Source organism: Gymnoscopelus braueri (genome assembly GCF_963280865.1).
Source record: "Gymnoscopelus braueri genome assembly, chromosome: 9".
NCBI classification, from domain to species: Eukaryota; Metazoa; Chordata; class Actinopteri; order Myctophiformes; family Myctophidae; genus Gymnoscopelus; species Gymnoscopelus braueri.
In genome coordinates, this window is record NC_137610.1 from 25,462,566 (window position 1) to 25,481,190 (window position 18,625).

The following is an 18,625-nucleotide window of genomic DNA, read 5'->3' on the forward strand; positions in this document are numbered from 1 at the left end:
CATTGTACTTTAGTAAATATAGCTTGGAAACGTTGAAGACAGTGTGTAGATATTTTCCTTTATGTCTTGGTCTCCTTTTTGTATCCAACACCTGTTGTAATTCTATTTCGATGCATCTCTTTGACTCCGTCAATAAAGAGGTTCTGTCTGGTCAGATCCAGTGCTTTTTGCCAATGATCTCCTCAGTGTTTGTTTTATCCTTGCTCTTCCAGTAATTAATACTCCTGACAGAGCCTGAACACACTTCACATCCCAAGATGCAGTGGTGCAGGTGGGCCAGCGATTGGAAATCACACCTACCCGGACAGGTAGGGGGTGTGTCTTACATGTACAGCGAGAGAGTGTGGGGGAAAGGTTTTGGGTGGGACCAGAACAGAGGTTGAGTTTAAAGGGCACAGACTGCCAGAGAGCTGTGGTCGATAAATGTAATGTTGGAGGAACCCGATTTTTCTATTTTTGGCTTTGGATGCACTGTCTCAAGAAAAATGGAATGTGACTTTGTTAGGGCGACTCCTATGTGAATTTTGATAGGTGACACCAATGGAATGCCTGCCTGTCTGTAATGGGGCAAAAGTTGTGAAGTATCACAGACTGGGATTTGGATTAAGCTTGAAGGATACTCTTCTACCAGAAACAACTATATTTGGAAGATTTATTTGTATTTATATTTTGCTTTAGATGCATTATGGAAATGTATACAATTCTGCAACAACCTCTCATAAAATAATGCTGTTGATCTCCTCAGAATGGGACACATTTTTCCACAGTTGACATTGTTGAAAACACTGAAACAAATGTACCCTTATGGGGAACAGGACGTGCCTTTTGTTTATGTAGATACTCACAATCATTATTGACACAACTTACAAGGAACCAGTTTCATTGCTTGAAGGCTCAAGGACTGGACCCAGTGTTTTAGTCTGATTCTCATCTTGTGTATGACTCCCTTCACCATGCAGAATACGGGGCCAGAGCAGGAAGACTCCTTTGACTTTCTGTTTAAAATCATCCTTGTTGGGGACTCGAATGTTGGCAAGACTTGTGTGGTACAGAGCTTCAAGTCTGGCATGTTTGTGGAGAAGCAGCAGAACACGATTGGGGTAGATTTCACTGTTCGTACCATGGATATTGATGGCAAGAAGATTAAGGTAGGAGAAGTGCACTTATTAAATGATATCTGCAGCACAATTTGTGTTTACCTCTATTCTGTGTTCACTGTATTGCACCCAAAATGCCTTGCTGTCACAAGGTGTAACATACATACAGAGTTTTCAAATGTTACTTGCTCTGTGCTCTGACCATCTGGTGCCTTAACCTAAGACCAATGAAGCGAGGTTGCACTCAGTTGTCTAACATTATTTATTTAAGGTTTAATCATACGACTTCAGACCTAAAGACCTCTTAAGTATAGTTATAAAAGCATCTTCGTAAATCAGAGAAGAGTTTTCAATTTCTTACTGTCCTCTTAAATGCAAATTACCTTGGTTGGCCCACTCAAGAAATAGGAGTGGCCCACTAGAAGTTAGAAGTGATATAATTTGTGTGTGAGCTTTCTGGGCGTGTGATTGTTCAACATAGACATGGTAATAGGGTGTGTATTTTCTGTTCAGTTTTTATCAAAGTATTTATCAAAAAGGAAGACTGACTATTTTGAATGACCGGTTTCACAAGACCAATAACTTAATTTTGAGTATTATTAATAAATACAAGGTTTATTACAATATAAATGATTTAAACCCACCGAAATAAAACCCACAGTCTTGAACCATCTTAGCCATGTTAGATTATGACCTGATCTTCACAGGACTCATCTCTTCTTTTTTTTTGGTGTCGTTATAGATGCAAGTATGGGACACAGCAGGACAGGAGCGTTTCCGCACAATCACCCAGAGTTACTACCGCAGTGCCCACGGTGCCATGGTAGCCTATGACATCACACGCCCCACCACCTTTGACTCTGTGCCCCACTGGATCCAAGAGGTGGAGCAGTTTGGAGCTTCCAGCATCGTGCTGGTACTCATTGGTGGGTAGAACGGGAACTGAGGTGATCAACTGACTAGTATAGGCTAACTCACAGTACACTACAAAACAGTACACGCCTCACGCTGCGAGTGTGAAAAGGTTTGGTGTAGAGGGAAAAAAGAGGTAAAGTATTTTAAGTATTGACGGTTTAACTGGTTAAATGTCTGAAAATACACATTAACATGAATCCATCATACACTGATGATAGTGCTCTCAAACAAGTCTATGAAATCTAAGAAAAAATTTAATCTGCAACAACATTTGATTGAATATGTAGTGGGACCCCAACTACATATTCAATCAAATTGTGTTCATGCTTCATCTCTGTCACAGCTAGGGGTTCCTTGGCCTGAAAAACGTTGAAGACCCCTGCTTTACGTAATTGACAGCCATTCAAATAGCTGCAGTGTCCACTCTGTTTGAGTGTTCCACTACCCAGTCGTTTTGTTCCCTCCAGGTAACAAATCAGACCTCCATGCTCAGAGGCAGGTGTTATTCGAGGATGCGTGCACCCTGGCAGAAGACAAAGGCGTGCTGGCTGCTCTGGAGACCTCGGCCAAGGAGTCCCAGAACGTGGACGTAGCCTTCGGCCTCATGGCCCGAGAGCTGATGGCCCGGAATGGCATGATTGTCACGGACGAGACCTCCCAAGACTTCCCTCAATTCGAGATAGGCGACAACTCCCATCCAATCCATGGACCCTTTTTCTCCAATAAGAAATGTGGTTGTTGAGGTAATCGAACTGCCCGAAATGGAGAAGAACCTGTGATCACACAGTGCACTTTTGTGTTGGACTGTAACAGAAGGTGGTTTACAGAAGATCAAGGGTCAAGTCACCAGGGAAACACAGGGTGAAACGTGATGTTTTATGAATTGTTTTGTGGGTATTTCCTTTTGATGTAATCACTTAAGCTCATACCCTTAATTCAGAGCGACTTACAATGAGTGAGCGAGCAAGCAGGAGTCCGGTTTCTTGCTCAAAGGACACTTAAACTGGACACATTGCCTGTTGTTGGTGTTGAATCTGGGACATTTTCTTTTATAGGGCAGTTCCACATCTAGGTCATGTATCAGTGTGTGGATTTTCCTAATGATATCTAGATTTAAAATGTCAATTTTTTTGGTAGTGTACATTCTTCCGAAGTTAATCAGTGCTGCTCCACATGCAACAAAATTAACTATTACATCCCGGACACTCAGCTCGGGCTCTGGGAACAGGAGTATTATTATGATTTACGGTACGTGCATTCACTTGACACAAATGATTATTATTTTTTTTTATTGTTCTTTCATTCTTTGATAATATAGTAAATGTTCCACAGCTTTGAACCTCCCATTTAAATTTGACTAATTCAACATCGTTTCATAACTTTCAGTTACAATCTGTCAGAATTAATCCACCTGCATTTCATTACATAAAATAATCTGGTTACCATACTGTACATAGATCTCTCCCATGTCTTCTAAAACAAAAATATACAACATTGTAAAACAATCTTTACCCACTCCCACAGATAACAGCACCAATCTGTAAAAAGAAAATTGAACTTGCATCTTTTGTATATATCACAGAAATGTATGTCACTACTAACAGCTTTGTTATAAAATGACAATCTCTTTGATGTTATAAAAAAAAGTCTTGAACAAGACTAAAATAAAAAATACTGAACTAAAAAGCCTGGCCACATAATAAATATCTTCAACATTAGTGTGGATGTACATGGCAGCTAAAATACACCAAACAAATTCTGCTATTTTAGTGCAAAAACAATAACAGAGAAAATACAATGTCTGTGTAGAATGTTTGTATAGGCTATTATGTGACTTGCAATAAATGTTGTCTACGTTGGAGCACATAAACCTATAACAAGTGTGATAACATTCCTATATAACTTTTTACACTTTTGTGTTGAATTGTTTAAAATATATATAACTTAAATTGTGTTGCAGTGGCTAGTTAAGGCTCAGAAACATTTCTGTCACTCAAACAGAAAGGTAGTTGGCAGTGAGTGCATCATGGACTGCAATTTGCATTCTTGGCTTATTAGGAATAGTTACACTGCTGCACATTGCTAGATGCATTAGCAATGTGCAGGTGGGTTCAATCGGTCACTGTGATCCCATATTCACAGGTAAAACTGCATATTGTTACTTTGACATACTAAATCCCATGGCACTTCCTGCAAATCTGAAAGGACTGGTCACAGAAATGGCTCAATTTCTCTGTGATAATTATGGACATAAAATAGCTCCACAATCCTTACAGATCTACTAATGTTGGTGTGACTATCGTTAGGGTTTGTCTGGAACCAGGCTGAGAATCGTGGGCCATTCGTCTCACTTCATTCCAGTGGGCAGCCTTCCTGCTGAAACACCAGCTCCACGGCCTCCTTCACGTCCTGCACCATGAATGAGGGCTGCGTGAGGGTGGGGTCAAATCGGAAGTCCCTGTGGCCGTGGAAGATGCGATGTTCGGTGACCGGCTCCTGCTGGTCTCTGCTGTACACTCCTGTGCACACCAACATGGAGCTACAGCTCTCCGGGAGGTGGTCCCCTCCTTGCCCACAGATGTCGGGTGCTCCGCCCAGTTCCGTTGGCGTAAAATCGGGCTGATCGTAGACGGTCTCGCTCTGGGGCTCGCAACCACCTTTGCTGCTCTGAGCCAGCATCTTGGCCCTGGAACGCCGAGAGGACTGGAGGTGGCGATTGTAGAGGTTGGCGCCATATATGTCAGCCATGGGGTTGTCACTGTAGGAAGAGATGATCAAAGAGATCACTGATTCACTTAACCTATGCTAGATCACTGATTCACTTACCATACACTATTTCACTTACCCTACCCTATACTAGATCGCCAAGTCATTTCGTAGAGCTTGTAGATCTGCTATATTTTCATAATATTAATCTGTGGAACCCGAGTCAAACAAAATGTAATGCCTCAACTCCTACATTCCAAGTGCTTATCAGGGTGGGGGGTCCCCAGTTCAAATATGATTATTTTGTGGGGTTGAGAAACACTGGTCTAGACCACTGATCCACTTAACCAACACTATTACTATTTCACTAGACTAGAGCACTGAGTCACTTTCCCTATACTACATCACTTACACTACAAGATTACTGAATTACTTACCCTATAGCGTAGAGTCTTTGCACGGGCTCGGTCCATCCCAGATGCTCGGCCTGCTGTCTGATCAGCAGCTCAGCGTACTTATAAGTCACCACGCTGGGCTTACCAATCAGAGCCTCATACTTAAGCTCACAGCCTGTGATCTTCTTATATAGGTTCTCCAAGCACACCAGGAACATCCCATGACCAAACCTAGGACATTTACGAGAAATTATTAAATTATTAAAATGTTCTATTGTCTTACATTAAATGTAATATTATGCACATACAGCATGAAGCACTTGATGGGATAATGTTCAGCAAAACCAGGCCAATGCAGATTTAAGTGTGGATGATCTGGCACTCACAAACCTGGGACTCTTGGCTTCAGCCATCCACAGAAGGTCCATATTACAGGCCAGGACTGGGATGTGAGGATACTGCAGAGAAGTCAAAGCATTTCCTGGTTTCCCATTGGTTAGTAGGACATCTGTGATAAGCTGGAGGTTGGTCTCCCATCTGACCGGCTCACCGAAAAGGATGACAGCTGTGGCATGACCCAGAATAGAGGGAAAAACAACCCAAAAACATAATGTCAAACAAGTATCCAGTAATTACAGAATAAGCACTAAACATACTGTAATCATTCAAACCCTACCTTCTATTGGAGGTAGACTTTTGGTTGTCATAACCTGTAAAACAGATACTGCCCGGTAGAGTTGTATGCCTATTTTGTAGGTAAAACATGTTCATTGTACATTAATGTACATCATTAATGGTCTCTACTTTATTACTTACATCATCTTTGGGTCTTCTATTGTGGTCCACCACATCCAGGAGAGGATATGCATCTCTCAACATATCTATAGTAATAACATTCTTGAAGCCTAAACTGGAGTTTGGAAAGTTAAAGTCAAACATAAAAAAGTGGTAGAAATGTAACAATGAAAGTTAAATGTATCTGTATAAGGAATTTGGTATACAGTAGGGCATTCACCGAATAGTCGAATATTCGAATATTCGAATATCAAACCGACTATTCGACTATCAAACCACTATTCGATTATTCTATAAAAAAAAAATATATATATATATTTTGGCTTTTCTACAGCAGACACACAGCTGTGAGCTCTGGTGTGACGTCAACTCGCATTCCTTGAGTCGAGTCATCAATGCCATTAAAAAAAAAAAAAAAAAAATGATATTTTATTTTTTATAATCAAATCGATTAATCGAATATTCGAATACTTATAGGTCGAATAATTCGAATGCTAAAAATCACTATTCGTGAATGCCCTAGTATACAGATTAAGTAAAAATTTCTTTAAGTATAAAACAATAGAGAATCCCTCATATACTGTATCATTCAGTTATGTCCTCGTAACCCAGGGTAGGGCTACACCAGAATAAACCTGAACTGGTCTTGGGTTTGTTTAAAACAGGATACTTGTGAGCCGTTTCTTCTACGGGACCCTGTCCTGATATCAGCACGCGCATGTTGTGGAATTGGGTGAACATTCGCAAGGGACTGTGGGACAGCATCACCTGTTCTGGGGACACCTGATGAGGATAGTAGTAGAAGTCAACAAAATAATGTCTGTAAAACACAGGGTAAGGCGAGATAAAACGATATGTTAATCATTTACTGCCCCTTACCTCTACTTCCAGCAGATGTGACAGCTGTTCTGCTTTGGTCTGTCTCATGCAGTTCCCAGCATTGGTCACAAATACCACAGGCACCTTATATTTCCCCGTTCGATCCACCAGCTGCCTGAAGCACTGCTTGGCTGCAGGGATGGGTGTCCTGCCTCGCACCAACACTCCATCGATGTCAAAGAGCAACCCAAATGACTTGTGGACCTGAGAAAAGAGGTGGCTCGTTCAATTCTCAATCTGGCTTCTAAATTCTTTCTATGATGTCACGTAATCACCTCTACTCATGGACACCCTTGATGAACTGCATGTACAGCTCTGAAAAAAGTGCTGTTTATCTTAATTATCCTGGATCATGTTGCCACTTCTACCATTTGACCATAACCACACCATGTTTGATTCAGAGGGGAGGTTTCTTCTGCCCTCATTAGAATCAGGACTTATGACAATGTTATAGCCTACACAAACTACACACAGTAACCACCACTGTCTCTAGAGGGGGTCTATATGGGGGTCCCTGGCACAATATCTTATCAATCTTGAGGTCCTTGATGCTGTCAGTGTCACTATGCTCAGTATGCTGTCAGTGTCAGTGTACCCAAACAAACAACATCCATGGTTTATGCATACCAGGTGATATTTATAGGTCAGTCTGGCAAGAACAGAACCATGCAAGAATAATAGTCTCCATCAAGAATCAATTCGTCAATTTCCCTATGTACTTACTTACCAGTGGTGTAAAGTAACTAAGTACATTTACTCAAGTACTGTACTTAAAGGACGACTTCACCGATTTTCAACCTATCTTCATATAATTGGTCCTCACTAATACTCATGATAAAATGGTACAATCTTCTTCTACTCTCAGAGGAGGGCTGTGGGCAGTTCAGAGTCCTGTCTACCAGTGACATCATCAATGGGGAATCCAAGCTAATAGAAACTGCAGGCTTTCTATTCCTGGAAAGTTGCAATGCAATAAAAGAAGCCATTGTTCTCGTGTTGATAAAAATCTAAATAAAAAATGTGAAATCTTGTTGGGAAAAAAATCATGCCTAACGATGATGTCACTGGTAGACGGGTTTCTGTATATATCTATATATATATTTATATATTGTTAAAATAAATAAATTTAAAATAAATAAAATATCCGTGTACTTCTTCCACCACTGGTACTTACATACATAAAGAATATGAAATACTGTTCCCCCTCAGCCACTTGCAGTGCAACTAGCCTTAAGATCAAGACTATCGTAGATATATTTGATCGATTTTGACATTTTTATATCTACGAGTCTTAGCGACCACCCGCCCAGTGCGCCCTGGACATTCACCAGGAAAGCCCGTACTTCTCCGTACATGTATAAAATAAATATATAAGGTGCTTACCCGGTTGCACCAAATGTTAACTAGCGTCCGGAGTCTTTGTGCACTGTATTAGCCCACATTGTTCAATAAAGAAGTTTTTTAATCCCGTCTGAGGCCGATTCTGTCGAAAGTTCCCAATGGGCGGTAGTGACGGGGCGCATCCGGTCAAAGCCGGAATTACACTCAATTTAAAGAGGAAGTAAACGGAAGGGGGTAAATGGCGTTCGGCCACTGATGGGATTAAAACACTTCTTTATTGAAAAATATAGACTAATACATTCCACAAAGACTCCGGACCGCTAGATAACATTTGGGGCAACCGGATACGCACCTTATATTTTGTAGTTGTAGATGTACGGAGAAGTACGGGCTTTACTGGTGAAAGTCAAGGGCACACTGGGGGGGGGGGTCGCTAAGACTCTCGTTACGTAGATATACAACTGTCAAACTCGATAAAATACATCTACAATAGTCTTGATCTAAGGCTACAGTGCTGTGCAACATAAAGCCTATCTAAGAAACATAAAAAGACCAAAACTAAAACACAACATAAACTGCATTCGTTGCAGAGCAGTTAATAAACTGCTAGTGGTAAAGGTGTGCTTATAACTTACATGGCTGTAACTTCTGGAAGAGTTCCAGATGTTCAGTAGTTCAGCAGCTCCACTAAGCTTCTTCAGCCCACCAGACGTCAACCACTGCATTCTCTGCATTTCCCCCGGATAATCAACAGTGTAGTTTTACACAAAGTTAGATCTGCTGCCTCTAAAAGTTTCCCGCTCAACCAAGTTGAACATTACTAGATCAACAGAAGCAGATAAGAGGGAATGAGTTTCGTTTCTTGTTGAACGGCTGGAGGGTCAGTTGAGTCATAAATCATATCTAATGGTGGCATCGTATGATATACAGTGTTACGACGTGGTGCTAGCTCCGTGCTAACATTAGCTTACTGTACGCGAGGACGCATGCGCAAAGGCGCAATAACAAAACATGTGAGCCAGTGATGGCACGGCAGAAGCACTCACATGTTTTACTTTAAGTAAAAGTATCAGTACTGCTGCAATATAGATATGCTCTGTTACAAGTAGAAGCCACGTATTCAAAATATACTTGAGTAAAAGTACAAAAGCGTCGGCATCAAAATATAAAAGTTCAAATGGATACAAAATCTTTTGAAAATAAAATAAAATAAAAAAATCTGTAAACTCACAGTGAGCTTGTAGAGCTACTTTCAAATGGCCGGAATATATACATAGGGCTGAAGTGGTTAGTATTTTTTTGTAATAATAATCAAAATCTACAAAGTCACTAGTAACTCAAGTTTTCATATTGTAGTGGCGTAAAAGTACAATATTTTCCTCTGAGATGTAGTGGAGTAGAAGTAAAAGTATTGCAAATTGTAAATACTGAAGATTGTAAAAAATACCTCAAAATTGTACTTAAGTAAAGTACTTGAGTACATGCACTTAGTTACTTTACAGATCAATGCATGTAGCTGTAAAGTTTCAAGAATATATTTATAAAATTAAGTAAAAAAAAATACGAAACTGACCGTAAAGCAATACCTTGGACATATTGAGAAAATACTCATTTTAAAATACATTCGTTTATATCAGTTCTCTACTTAAAAAAATAAAAAATGAAATGGAAGACTGATGGATAGCAATCCCAAGGATTTTGTTCTGCAATACCATTCTGTGCATGGGCATACGGAAATCAGATCGTAGCCTATTTGTGAACAAATATATATTCAAAGGGGCTAATTTGGAAAAACATTATATGTATAGCCTATACATCAGGACATGTATAGGCTTAATTATGTCACAACAGTGTGGCTATAGCCTCCTGCTCCTACTCCCAGGGTTTCATTACTCTTTTCATCCCTTCAGTCATGTTCCATATGGACTGAGATATAGAAATGATGGGTTACTGATAATAGACGAATCCACAGACGCGCTGCCTGTAGGCAGTCTGTGGATTAGTCTATAGTGAATTAGACGATCTACATAGTTTTAGATAAGACTATTTTCGCCTAAAGGATTCGCCTATGACCTGCCCAAAATAGGAATGCCAGGTTGAAGGTGGTTTGAGCCTTTAAACTTTTGAACTGGTAAATTACTGTCATCATTGCCTGTCTAATGTTGAATGGACACTTTGTGAAGCTCATGTTAAACTGAAAAGAAAAAAATGATAACAATAATTGCCTGTCTATCTTATTGTACCACAAGACCAAACCAATCCGGGTAGAAACTTGGCTATCTTGGCTGTTTACAAATCTTTCAAAAATGATAATGATATAATTGCATGTATCTTTTGGGCTGGGTTAAAATGACAGTTTCTGAACTCTAACCCACAAATTGCAAATTATAGCTCTTCTAGATGCACACACAAAAATGTATTCATCTAATTAGTGATGTTTTAAAAACAACAAAATAAACATCTTTATTGATTAAAAACAGCAAAATGGAGTTCCAAGTTTCATAAACAATCAGTAGAAAGAGACAACAATGGGCCTACAAAAAGGAATGAACCTTGCATAAATAAATTATTATAGAGTACATACAGGCTGTTTCTACTGATAACTAAACCGCATGTCATTTTCTAGCCCATAGATCTTAGCCTTCAGATTCATCAACTCTCCCTGAACCTTCTTTGTCCTGGCATTGGTCTGACGGACCTCATGCAGGATAGCCAAGTCCTGGTTAGGCCCAATGTTCAGAGTGACCTAGAATACAAGATATTCATACCATGAGTTGAACAATAATGATATCATGTTTCTAAATCATGGATAATTTGACAGTGACAAAAGAAACTCCAACATGCATGAGTACCTTGAGGAGCTGTTTCTCAACATCTTTGAATTTTTGTCTGAGAAGTTTGATGTCCGTCTTGTAGCCCTCCACCTCCATGGCCCTCCTCTTCTCTAGTGCCTCATAACGCTGTGTCATCAGCTGAAGACGCTTTGCCATCTTGTCGGAGCGATCCTGCACGAATAAAGGTTTGGCGTTAAACTGCAGCCACATTTCAATTTATTTATATTGAGCAATAGAGAACTCAACTATCTGCTCTTGTACTGCACTTGTACTCGCTATACAACATGAAAATCAAACTTAATTTACATAGCACATAGACAACATGCGGAAGAATGTCAGTATAACTTTAACTCTAAGCCCTATACTGTACCACTTGGTACGACAAATAGCCAATCTGCAAGCTTACAAACCTTTTTGAAAATGTTTGAAAATTGTTGCCTATATTGCCTACAGCGGGGTTCCCATGTGTACCTTGAATATGTCCCTGCCCACGTCCCCCTCCTCTCTGATCTGTGCCAGTTCTGACTCCAGAGTGATGCACTGTTCCCTGTACATCTCAGCCAGACGGTGGGCCTGCTTCAGTTCCTCCTGCATCCCCTACAAACATGGATGGCATAAAGTTAGCACTTCACAATAAAAGTTATTTATTGTGGTAGACTGTATTCTCAAAATACAACACAGAGGATGCCAGTATTTTCATTGGAAGAAGAGTTTTATTTAAACTATAATTATCGATTCAGTGTATGAATGTCTTGCGTAACAACCACAAACCTTGATCTCCTGTTTGTGTGTCTGCTGTTGTGAGTCAGATTGAGGCAGGGTAGCGAGCAGAGTAGTGATACTGGGCCTGGGCCGTAGTCCTGGCTCATCACTGCCAGACCTGCCCCTCCTCAGACGCTCCTGGCAGGAGTCTAGTTCCCTTAGCAGACGGTCCTTCTCCACCATCCAGCTCTTCTCATGTGCCCGTGAGTCAAACTTCAGCTGCAGGAAATCCCTAGTGCTCTCATAGAGCAGGTTCTGCGTATTCTTGAGTCTGAGGTCGGACAACATATTTGTTTTATAGCTATTAATAACTGGACAATCTGACAAATTATAAAACTAGGTGTCATTTTAGATTTTTGCGTTGACTATTCAAAAATAACAGACATTCAAGCTCACAGAGCAGTGGGGTTTGTACATCTGCTATATTTGAAAAATCTTTAGTGTGAAAGTGTGAGAACTACTGATTAAGAATTTGTAGAATCGGCCTAAAGTCTTAATGGGTTAAAATCCAAAGACTTTCATTACAGATGAACAAGAAACTAACAGAGCATTATTAATCATGTCAACCGAGCTCCAAGTGGTATGATTATACAAACCCCACTGCAGAGGCAGCTGATCTGTCTGATCAGCGATATGATAAAAGAAAGACCCACTTGTCATTCAGAGCCGTGATGCGGTCCTGGTCTCTCTGGTGCTGCACCTGAGCCTCCTCCATGTGGATCCTGCGCTCCTCCAGCAGAGACTCCACCTGCTCTTTGGACAGACGGGTTTGCTCCTCCATCTGAGCCTGCAATGCCTCCACCTGGGAAGGTAAGCCACAACGACACACTCACACTCCACAACTGGCTAGAAGAACAGTGTGCACAAATGACCACAGGTTTAGTGGAATAGTGAAAACAGACAATCTTCAAGTTCAAAGCATATCACATCGCGACGCGTTGTACACTAAACCCTAACCCTTTTTTTTTTTTTATAAAAAATAAATAAAGATCAAGATTGTTGCCTATAATGAAAAGCCCAAAATAGGTACATCAAGTTTAAAGTGGTTAAATGCATAGCATACAACTTGTGGTGTTCAGAGATACTGACGAAGGCAGAGTACTTGACAATATTTGATTCAGAATGAGTATTACAAATTAAAAAAACATCTCAGAGGAAATACATAAGTTTAATTTATAAAGGAGGGTGTGCAACTGTGTTTATTCAGTATATTATTTATTTATTTTATTTAAATTATGTGTTGGAGGATAAGTCCCTTGAGATGCATCATCTCGTTTTCGAGGGGGTCCAGACCTGTTATAATGTTTCAATCCCACTCAGATCTTTGACATAAATGGGCCATCAGCCCCACCTAGTGACACGGGGTGGAAACACATGATGTGGAGCATGTACTGTACAGAATGCCATGTGTAACAAAATTAGGCTTTTTGTACATGTAAATATACAGCTACTAATGTGATATACATGCTTACATGCCCATGTGGTAAAGCTTATATAGGAAAAACAAAACAGGCATTAAATCATGCATTGCAGAGCACAGAAGTCTAAGAAATTGCTCATGAAAAAAAGAGCAGTAGTGGAGAACTTTGGAGATGCACATCACAGTATCTCCTCAAATGTCTCCACTTCGGGATGAGGCTATAATATTGATAACCTCTTACTAAAGAGAGAACTGTAGCGGATCCATTATCTTAGAACTATGGCACCACTAGACTCAATGAAGAGTTTGACATTAGACCTTACACTACAATTGGTACTTGTGTTTACCGTATGGAAGAGAGTGTTATGGATTAATGATGTTTATTGATAACCCTCCTGTATACATTAATTAGCTAATTAAGATATGCAGCCTACTACCGAATTGTATCCAATCATACTAAATTGAAGCCGATAAATGACCGATGTCCCCCAACCCATGTCACTGAACAAAAACTCATCAATAGCAATGATTACTATTATGATTACAATGAAGAACTTTAACTTATAATTAGACAAACTAACACATCAATTACACCCCCTTTAAGGAAAACGTGACTGAACCCAGATCAAATTCTTAGTTACCTGTAGTAACAAAGTCTGATTGTCATTTCTGTATTGGTCCACACTTTCTCCATTTACCCCCTCTGCTGATTTTGTCCTCCTGCTCTCTGTTCAAAGAGACACAAGACAGAAATGGTACTGCACAGTCAGGGAAATACTACTAAGAGTGAATATTCCACTTTGTACTGATCTTTCTAACAGATCTGCTATTTTTGGCGAAGAGATTTGGTGTAAAAAAGCAGTCCAAGTACAGAGCCAAATCACATCCAGTTAACTAAGTCTAGAGGGTTTAAGTCATACATGGGCAACTGGCGGCCCGGGGGCCACATGCGGCCCCCACCTTCACTTAATGCGGCCCACAGGTTAATATCGGATTACTGATATATTATTGATTTCAGCTGTTACAACTCAAAACATGCAAATATGACCCGCTTTAATTACTTCAGTCTATAGTAGCTTAATGACTAGTATTACAATTCTGCTGTCTTTTTTATGTCCAATGTATTTGTATTTAAGTTCATAAAGTTAACATAAGTATAACTAAATGCATTTGAAATTAATAAGATGTTACTTTTCAGGATTCCAATTTAAAAATAGCCAAAAAAATCAGGATTCCAATTCAAAAGTAGCAAAAATAACAGATCTACAAGCTCAAAACCACGGCGCTTTTTGAGCTTGTAGATCGGCAATTTTTGCTACTTTTGTGTGATAGAACATAGAATGGCCCAACAGTATATGCAATGTGGCCCTCTGGAGTGAGTGTGGAAATATAGTGGCCCTCTCCATCATCAAAGTTGCCCACCCCTGGTTTAAGTAGTTAATAACTCCCCTCTCTGTCCCCAAGTTATATAGAACATAACTTTATTGTCATTTGCAAAGCAAACACTGGATGTTTATTCATGTTAATTAATATGGTGAAGCAATTTAACAAACATGACAACAAAAATGACCAGAATAACATCTTCATAAGTTCATAACATTAATCTAAAATGACAATGTTGATACGCCTGGAACAAAAGAAAGCAAAAATGTGGATCAAACCTTTACTGGATCCAGGTCTTTGTTTTGTTGGCCGGAGATTTAAATGTTCTTGAATCCTGGGCTCAACCTTCTTCTGTGGGATGGTGACCTGAAATTAGTTATGAGATTGATACGGTTCTGGCCAAATAAATGACGTCAAAGTGTTATTAGTAATTATAAGCAATGAAATGTCAGTTTGAGTGAGGACAAATTAGATGCACTCACAAAAGGTATGATATGTCATACTGTATATGTTATATGACTATGTGTTTGGATTATAATTTAACAATATTCAATCTTTAAACTAATTAGGTACACACCTTATGTGGGGGATCTCTGTGGAAGTATGTGATCTCTCCCACATCAGGACCCACCAGAGCGAGAAGGTGCTGAATTTTTTTCCTATCCTCCAACTCTCTGTACACAGTGAAGAGAGAAAGTGTTTGCTGCTTTTATTATTATTAGATGGTGTCCTATCTAACTGATTTACAGCTGAAATACAAATAAACTCAACTAGCTATTCAATGCAGAAGAGGGAAATTAAAATTACAACATGTCTGTAACAAAGATATTCTCTTAGCTCCCATATAAACCTGTTATTGTATCCTATTACTGTTCTTAAGGGGTTGCATAGATGTTCAGCCCACCTGATCTTTAGTCTGTCATTCTCTGCATACAGTCGAAGGGACTGTTCTCTCTCTTGGAACAGGTAGACTTGCAAGTCACTCAGGGCCTTCTGCAGCTCAGAGATCTCTCCTTCCCGCTGGCGCACCTCCCACTGCAGCTTGTGCTTTGGAGATGAGGAGAGAGAGGAAGGCACTTAGAGCAGTGGTTCTCAACCTTTTCAGGCCGTGACCCCCCAAAATAATCATATTTGAACTGGGGACCCCCCACCCTAATAAGCACTTGGAATGTAGGAGTTCAGGCATTACATTTTTGGTCCCACAGATAATTTTTTACCAGTTTTTATAGTATAGTTTGTTGATTACTTTTGATGCAGTAATGGTCTTTTTCTTGTCTTTCTTTTTGAGATATTACAAAAGTCTTAAAAGTCCTTAAATTGTCACTTCCCTGTCATCTGGGGACACCCCCAAAATCATGTGGGGACCCCCCTGGGTTCTCCCTGTGACTTGTATAATGACTTGTATAATGACTTAAGAGGCATTATACACACACACACACACACACACACACACACACACACATCTCTTTCTCTGTAGAACGGCAAGTAGAACTGCAGCCAAAAGTAAAACAAAGACATCTCCAAAACATGCCAATTTCCTTTTACCTGGTCATCTGTGATGCCTTTGTATTTCTCCAACATCTGCACCAGCTCCACGTGCTCATCGTCGAACTGGGCGATCTTCTGCCTGTAAAACTCCAGCAGCTCCCTGGATGGACGTAAACACGCCAGGCGCTCATTGATGGGGGGAAGCGGGGAGTCGGGTTCTTGGCCGTGGGTACGATTGCTGGATCTGGGGGGGGGGGGTGTGTGCAGAAGTTTGATCAACATTAATGTGTTTTTTATGTATTATGTCAGTGTCACAGTGTGCAATTAAATGCATTTCAAAGTGGTTGAAAGACTAAACCAAGCCAAACATTTACACCCAATTTTGTATAACGTTTAAATCTCTATTATTAGACTATCATACTTAAGAAATAATTGTGTAAAAAGTTAAAAGCATTCCCATTTTATTTGATAACTCATGAATTATGCTGCCTGATTATTCTCATTAGAGAGCCTCCAAAAGTACGTGATGGCGTTTTGTATTTTCACTTGGTGGCATTACCTTTGTGACACAGCACCTCTTGTTGGTGATTCCATCCTATGTCTTTGCTGGAAACAAAAGAGGAAGAGAGATTATGTAGCTCTTCATTATATACTAATGGTGTCTTTTTTGAGTGTCACAGTTTTATAATGTAAGCGACGATTTTCAAATAGCCTACATATAAAATAGGGCTAAAGTGGTTATGTATGTTTTATAATATAATTATTCATATCTGAAAATGTACTTTTAACTAAAGTTTTCAAATAATTGTAGTGGAGTAAAAGTACAATATTTGCCTCTGAGATGTTGTGGAGTGGAAGTAAAAGTATTGCAAATTGAAAATACGTTAAAAAAAAAGTAACTCAAACATGTACATAAGTACAGTACTTAAGTACATACATGTACTTAGTTACTTTCCACCACACTGGGATCCACTGTGTAACAAGAGATCAGATCGTGTTCATGCTTTCTGAAAGGATCAACAGATGGTGACTGAGCAGCAGCAGTGTTTACTGTCTCGGTCTGGTCCCTTTAATGTGTATATAATTTATACTCCTTCGTACATCGGTGTCGCTTGCAAAAAAAAGAACAGATCTACAAGCTATCAATGCGTCGCATCGCGACGCATTGATAGCTTGTTGATCGGTTCTATTTACTAGCAAGAACCTTGGGCGCGGGGGGACGCGGGGCTTTGAAAAATATAACGTAGCACAAACGAATACTTCTAAAAAATGACCCTTTAAAATGTAAAGTATATTTTCAGTGTTGCTGCCATTAGTTAGAAGAGACTGTTCATTTTCTGCGATAAATGGGAAACAAGTCACACAATAACCACATTGAAGAGCAATAGTAAGCATGTTACACTCAACTTTTCTATTGCACTTAAACGTATTGTTTGACTGTATCTCATTTTGGAGCGTTGTTCTCTAATCTCTACTTCTCTTACCTTTCACAATTGTTTAAATACATTGCTTAAATGTAGCGTTGTTCTCTACTTCTCTTACCTTTCATTGATTCATTGAGTTTCTTGTTGTCGTGGTGAATAGTGTTTGAAAAACCGGAAGTTTACAGCTGTCTGTGTTTTCTTCGGGTGAAACTCGGTAGTTTTGTTCTGGGTTATACTGCCACCCAGTGGCACGTAATGTGCAGCGATACATTTTACATTAGCCATGGATCACAAGACGGTCATCTGTCATGACCGTCATGGTAGAACTTCAACATAGTGTTTGCACTTTTTTTCTTTTTTCCCCGTACATCTACATGAACGTTCAGATTTCAAATATAAAGTACTACCCCATGGCCACGGATGTTAAAAGTAATTACGGGTCCTCAAAAGTACCTGTATCTTCCGTATTGTTCAATAAAAAGCATTTTAATCCGATTGGTGGCCATTTTCTTCGAATTTTCTCCATGTGCTTTCAACTACGTGACCCTATTGGCTGGGAGGTGTATTGCACTCTGATACATTATAACTGTATGAAAAAATGGCCACTATTTGGATTAAAATATTTTTCATTGAAGAATACGGAAGATACGGGTACTTCTGAGGTCCAGTACATAATTCTAATATCCGTGATCATAGGATAATTACTTTATATTTGAAATTTGAACGTTTCTGTAGATGTACGGGCCAAAAAGGGAGGAAGTGCAAACACTATGTTGAAGTTCATCCATGACTGTCATATAATATATGACAGTCATGTATCAGGGCTAATTTTACATACAGTTTGTATTTTTTTAAGTTAACTGCCTGCCTGGTTATAAAATATAATTCACAGTACACAATGTACACAGAATATATAACTGTAAAATAGCCACACAATTCATAGTGGATTGAAATTGGGACTTTGAGTCGGTTTTTCTTTTTTTGTTAATTAATAAAATGTTCACTAGCTTTTATTAGGTCTATATCTGTGGAGTTAATTTAGTGCCAATACATATCAGTCTGCGGTCAAATGTTCATACTAAATGATAGTGTCATATTTTCATTCGACCAGTAATTGTTCTGTCCCGTGTTATGCCAGAATCTGACGCCTCAGGGAAACCCATCTCATTAGTCAGTCACCTATGGT

The 18,625-nt window shown here is 39.5% G+C and overlaps 3 protein-coding genes across 4 annotated transcripts; 1 reads left to right on the top strand and 2 right to left on the bottom strand.

The window, feature by feature from the left end:
* The first annotated feature begins 219 nt into the window (after positions 1–219).
* rab19 (RAB19, member RAS oncogene family) lies at positions 220–3,132 on the top strand. The gene is made up of 4 exons (XM_080436766.1): positions 220–308; positions 960–1,148; positions 1,840–2,023; positions 2,480–3,132. Exons 1-4 carry the CDS (start codon positions 258–260, stop codon positions 2,752–2,754), a joined length of 699 nt encoding a protein of 232 aa, XP_080292892.1. The 5' UTR covers positions 220–257; the 3' UTR covers positions 2,755–3,132.
* A 152-nt stretch (positions 3,133–3,284) lies between these two features.
* On the bottom strand, positions 3,285–9,078 carry hdhd5 (haloacid dehalogenase like hydrolase domain containing 5). 2 transcript variants are annotated; one of them, XR_013933692.1, is made up of 9 exons: positions 8,764–9,078; positions 6,788–6,991; positions 6,579–6,691; positions 5,930–6,023; positions 5,790–5,823; positions 5,504–5,678; positions 5,156–5,344; positions 3,916–4,770; positions 3,285–3,846 (listed from the first exon to the last, which is right to left on the bottom strand). XR_013933692.1 is itself a non-coding variant. In XM_080436764.1 (8 exons), exons 1-8 carry the CDS (start codon positions 8,860–8,862, stop codon positions 4,365–4,367), a joined length of 1,314 nt encoding a protein of 437 aa, XP_080292890.1. In that variant the 5' UTR covers positions 8,863–9,078; the 3' UTR covers positions 3,285–4,364. The 2 variants fall into 2 exon arrangements, 1 of the variants encoding a protein (XP_080292890.1); XM_080436764.1 differs by having other exon boundaries at positions 3,285–4,770.
* Positions 9,079–10,570: 1,492 nt separating this feature from the next.
* On the bottom strand, positions 10,571–17,622 carry ccdc77 (coiled-coil domain containing 77). The gene is made up of 12 exons (XM_080436746.1): positions 17,558–17,622; positions 16,575–16,621; positions 16,073–16,259; positions 15,432–15,574; positions 15,105–15,201; positions 14,806–14,893; positions 13,786–13,871; positions 12,378–12,526; positions 11,734–11,995; positions 11,434–11,559; positions 10,981–11,133; positions 10,571–10,874 (listed from the first exon to the last, which is right to left on the bottom strand). Exons 2-12 carry the CDS (start codon positions 16,607–16,609, stop codon positions 10,722–10,724), a joined length of 1,479 nt encoding a protein of 492 aa, XP_080292872.1. The 5' UTR covers positions 16,610–16,621; positions 17,558–17,622; the 3' UTR covers positions 10,571–10,721.
* Positions 17,623–18,625: the final 1,003 nt, after the last annotated feature.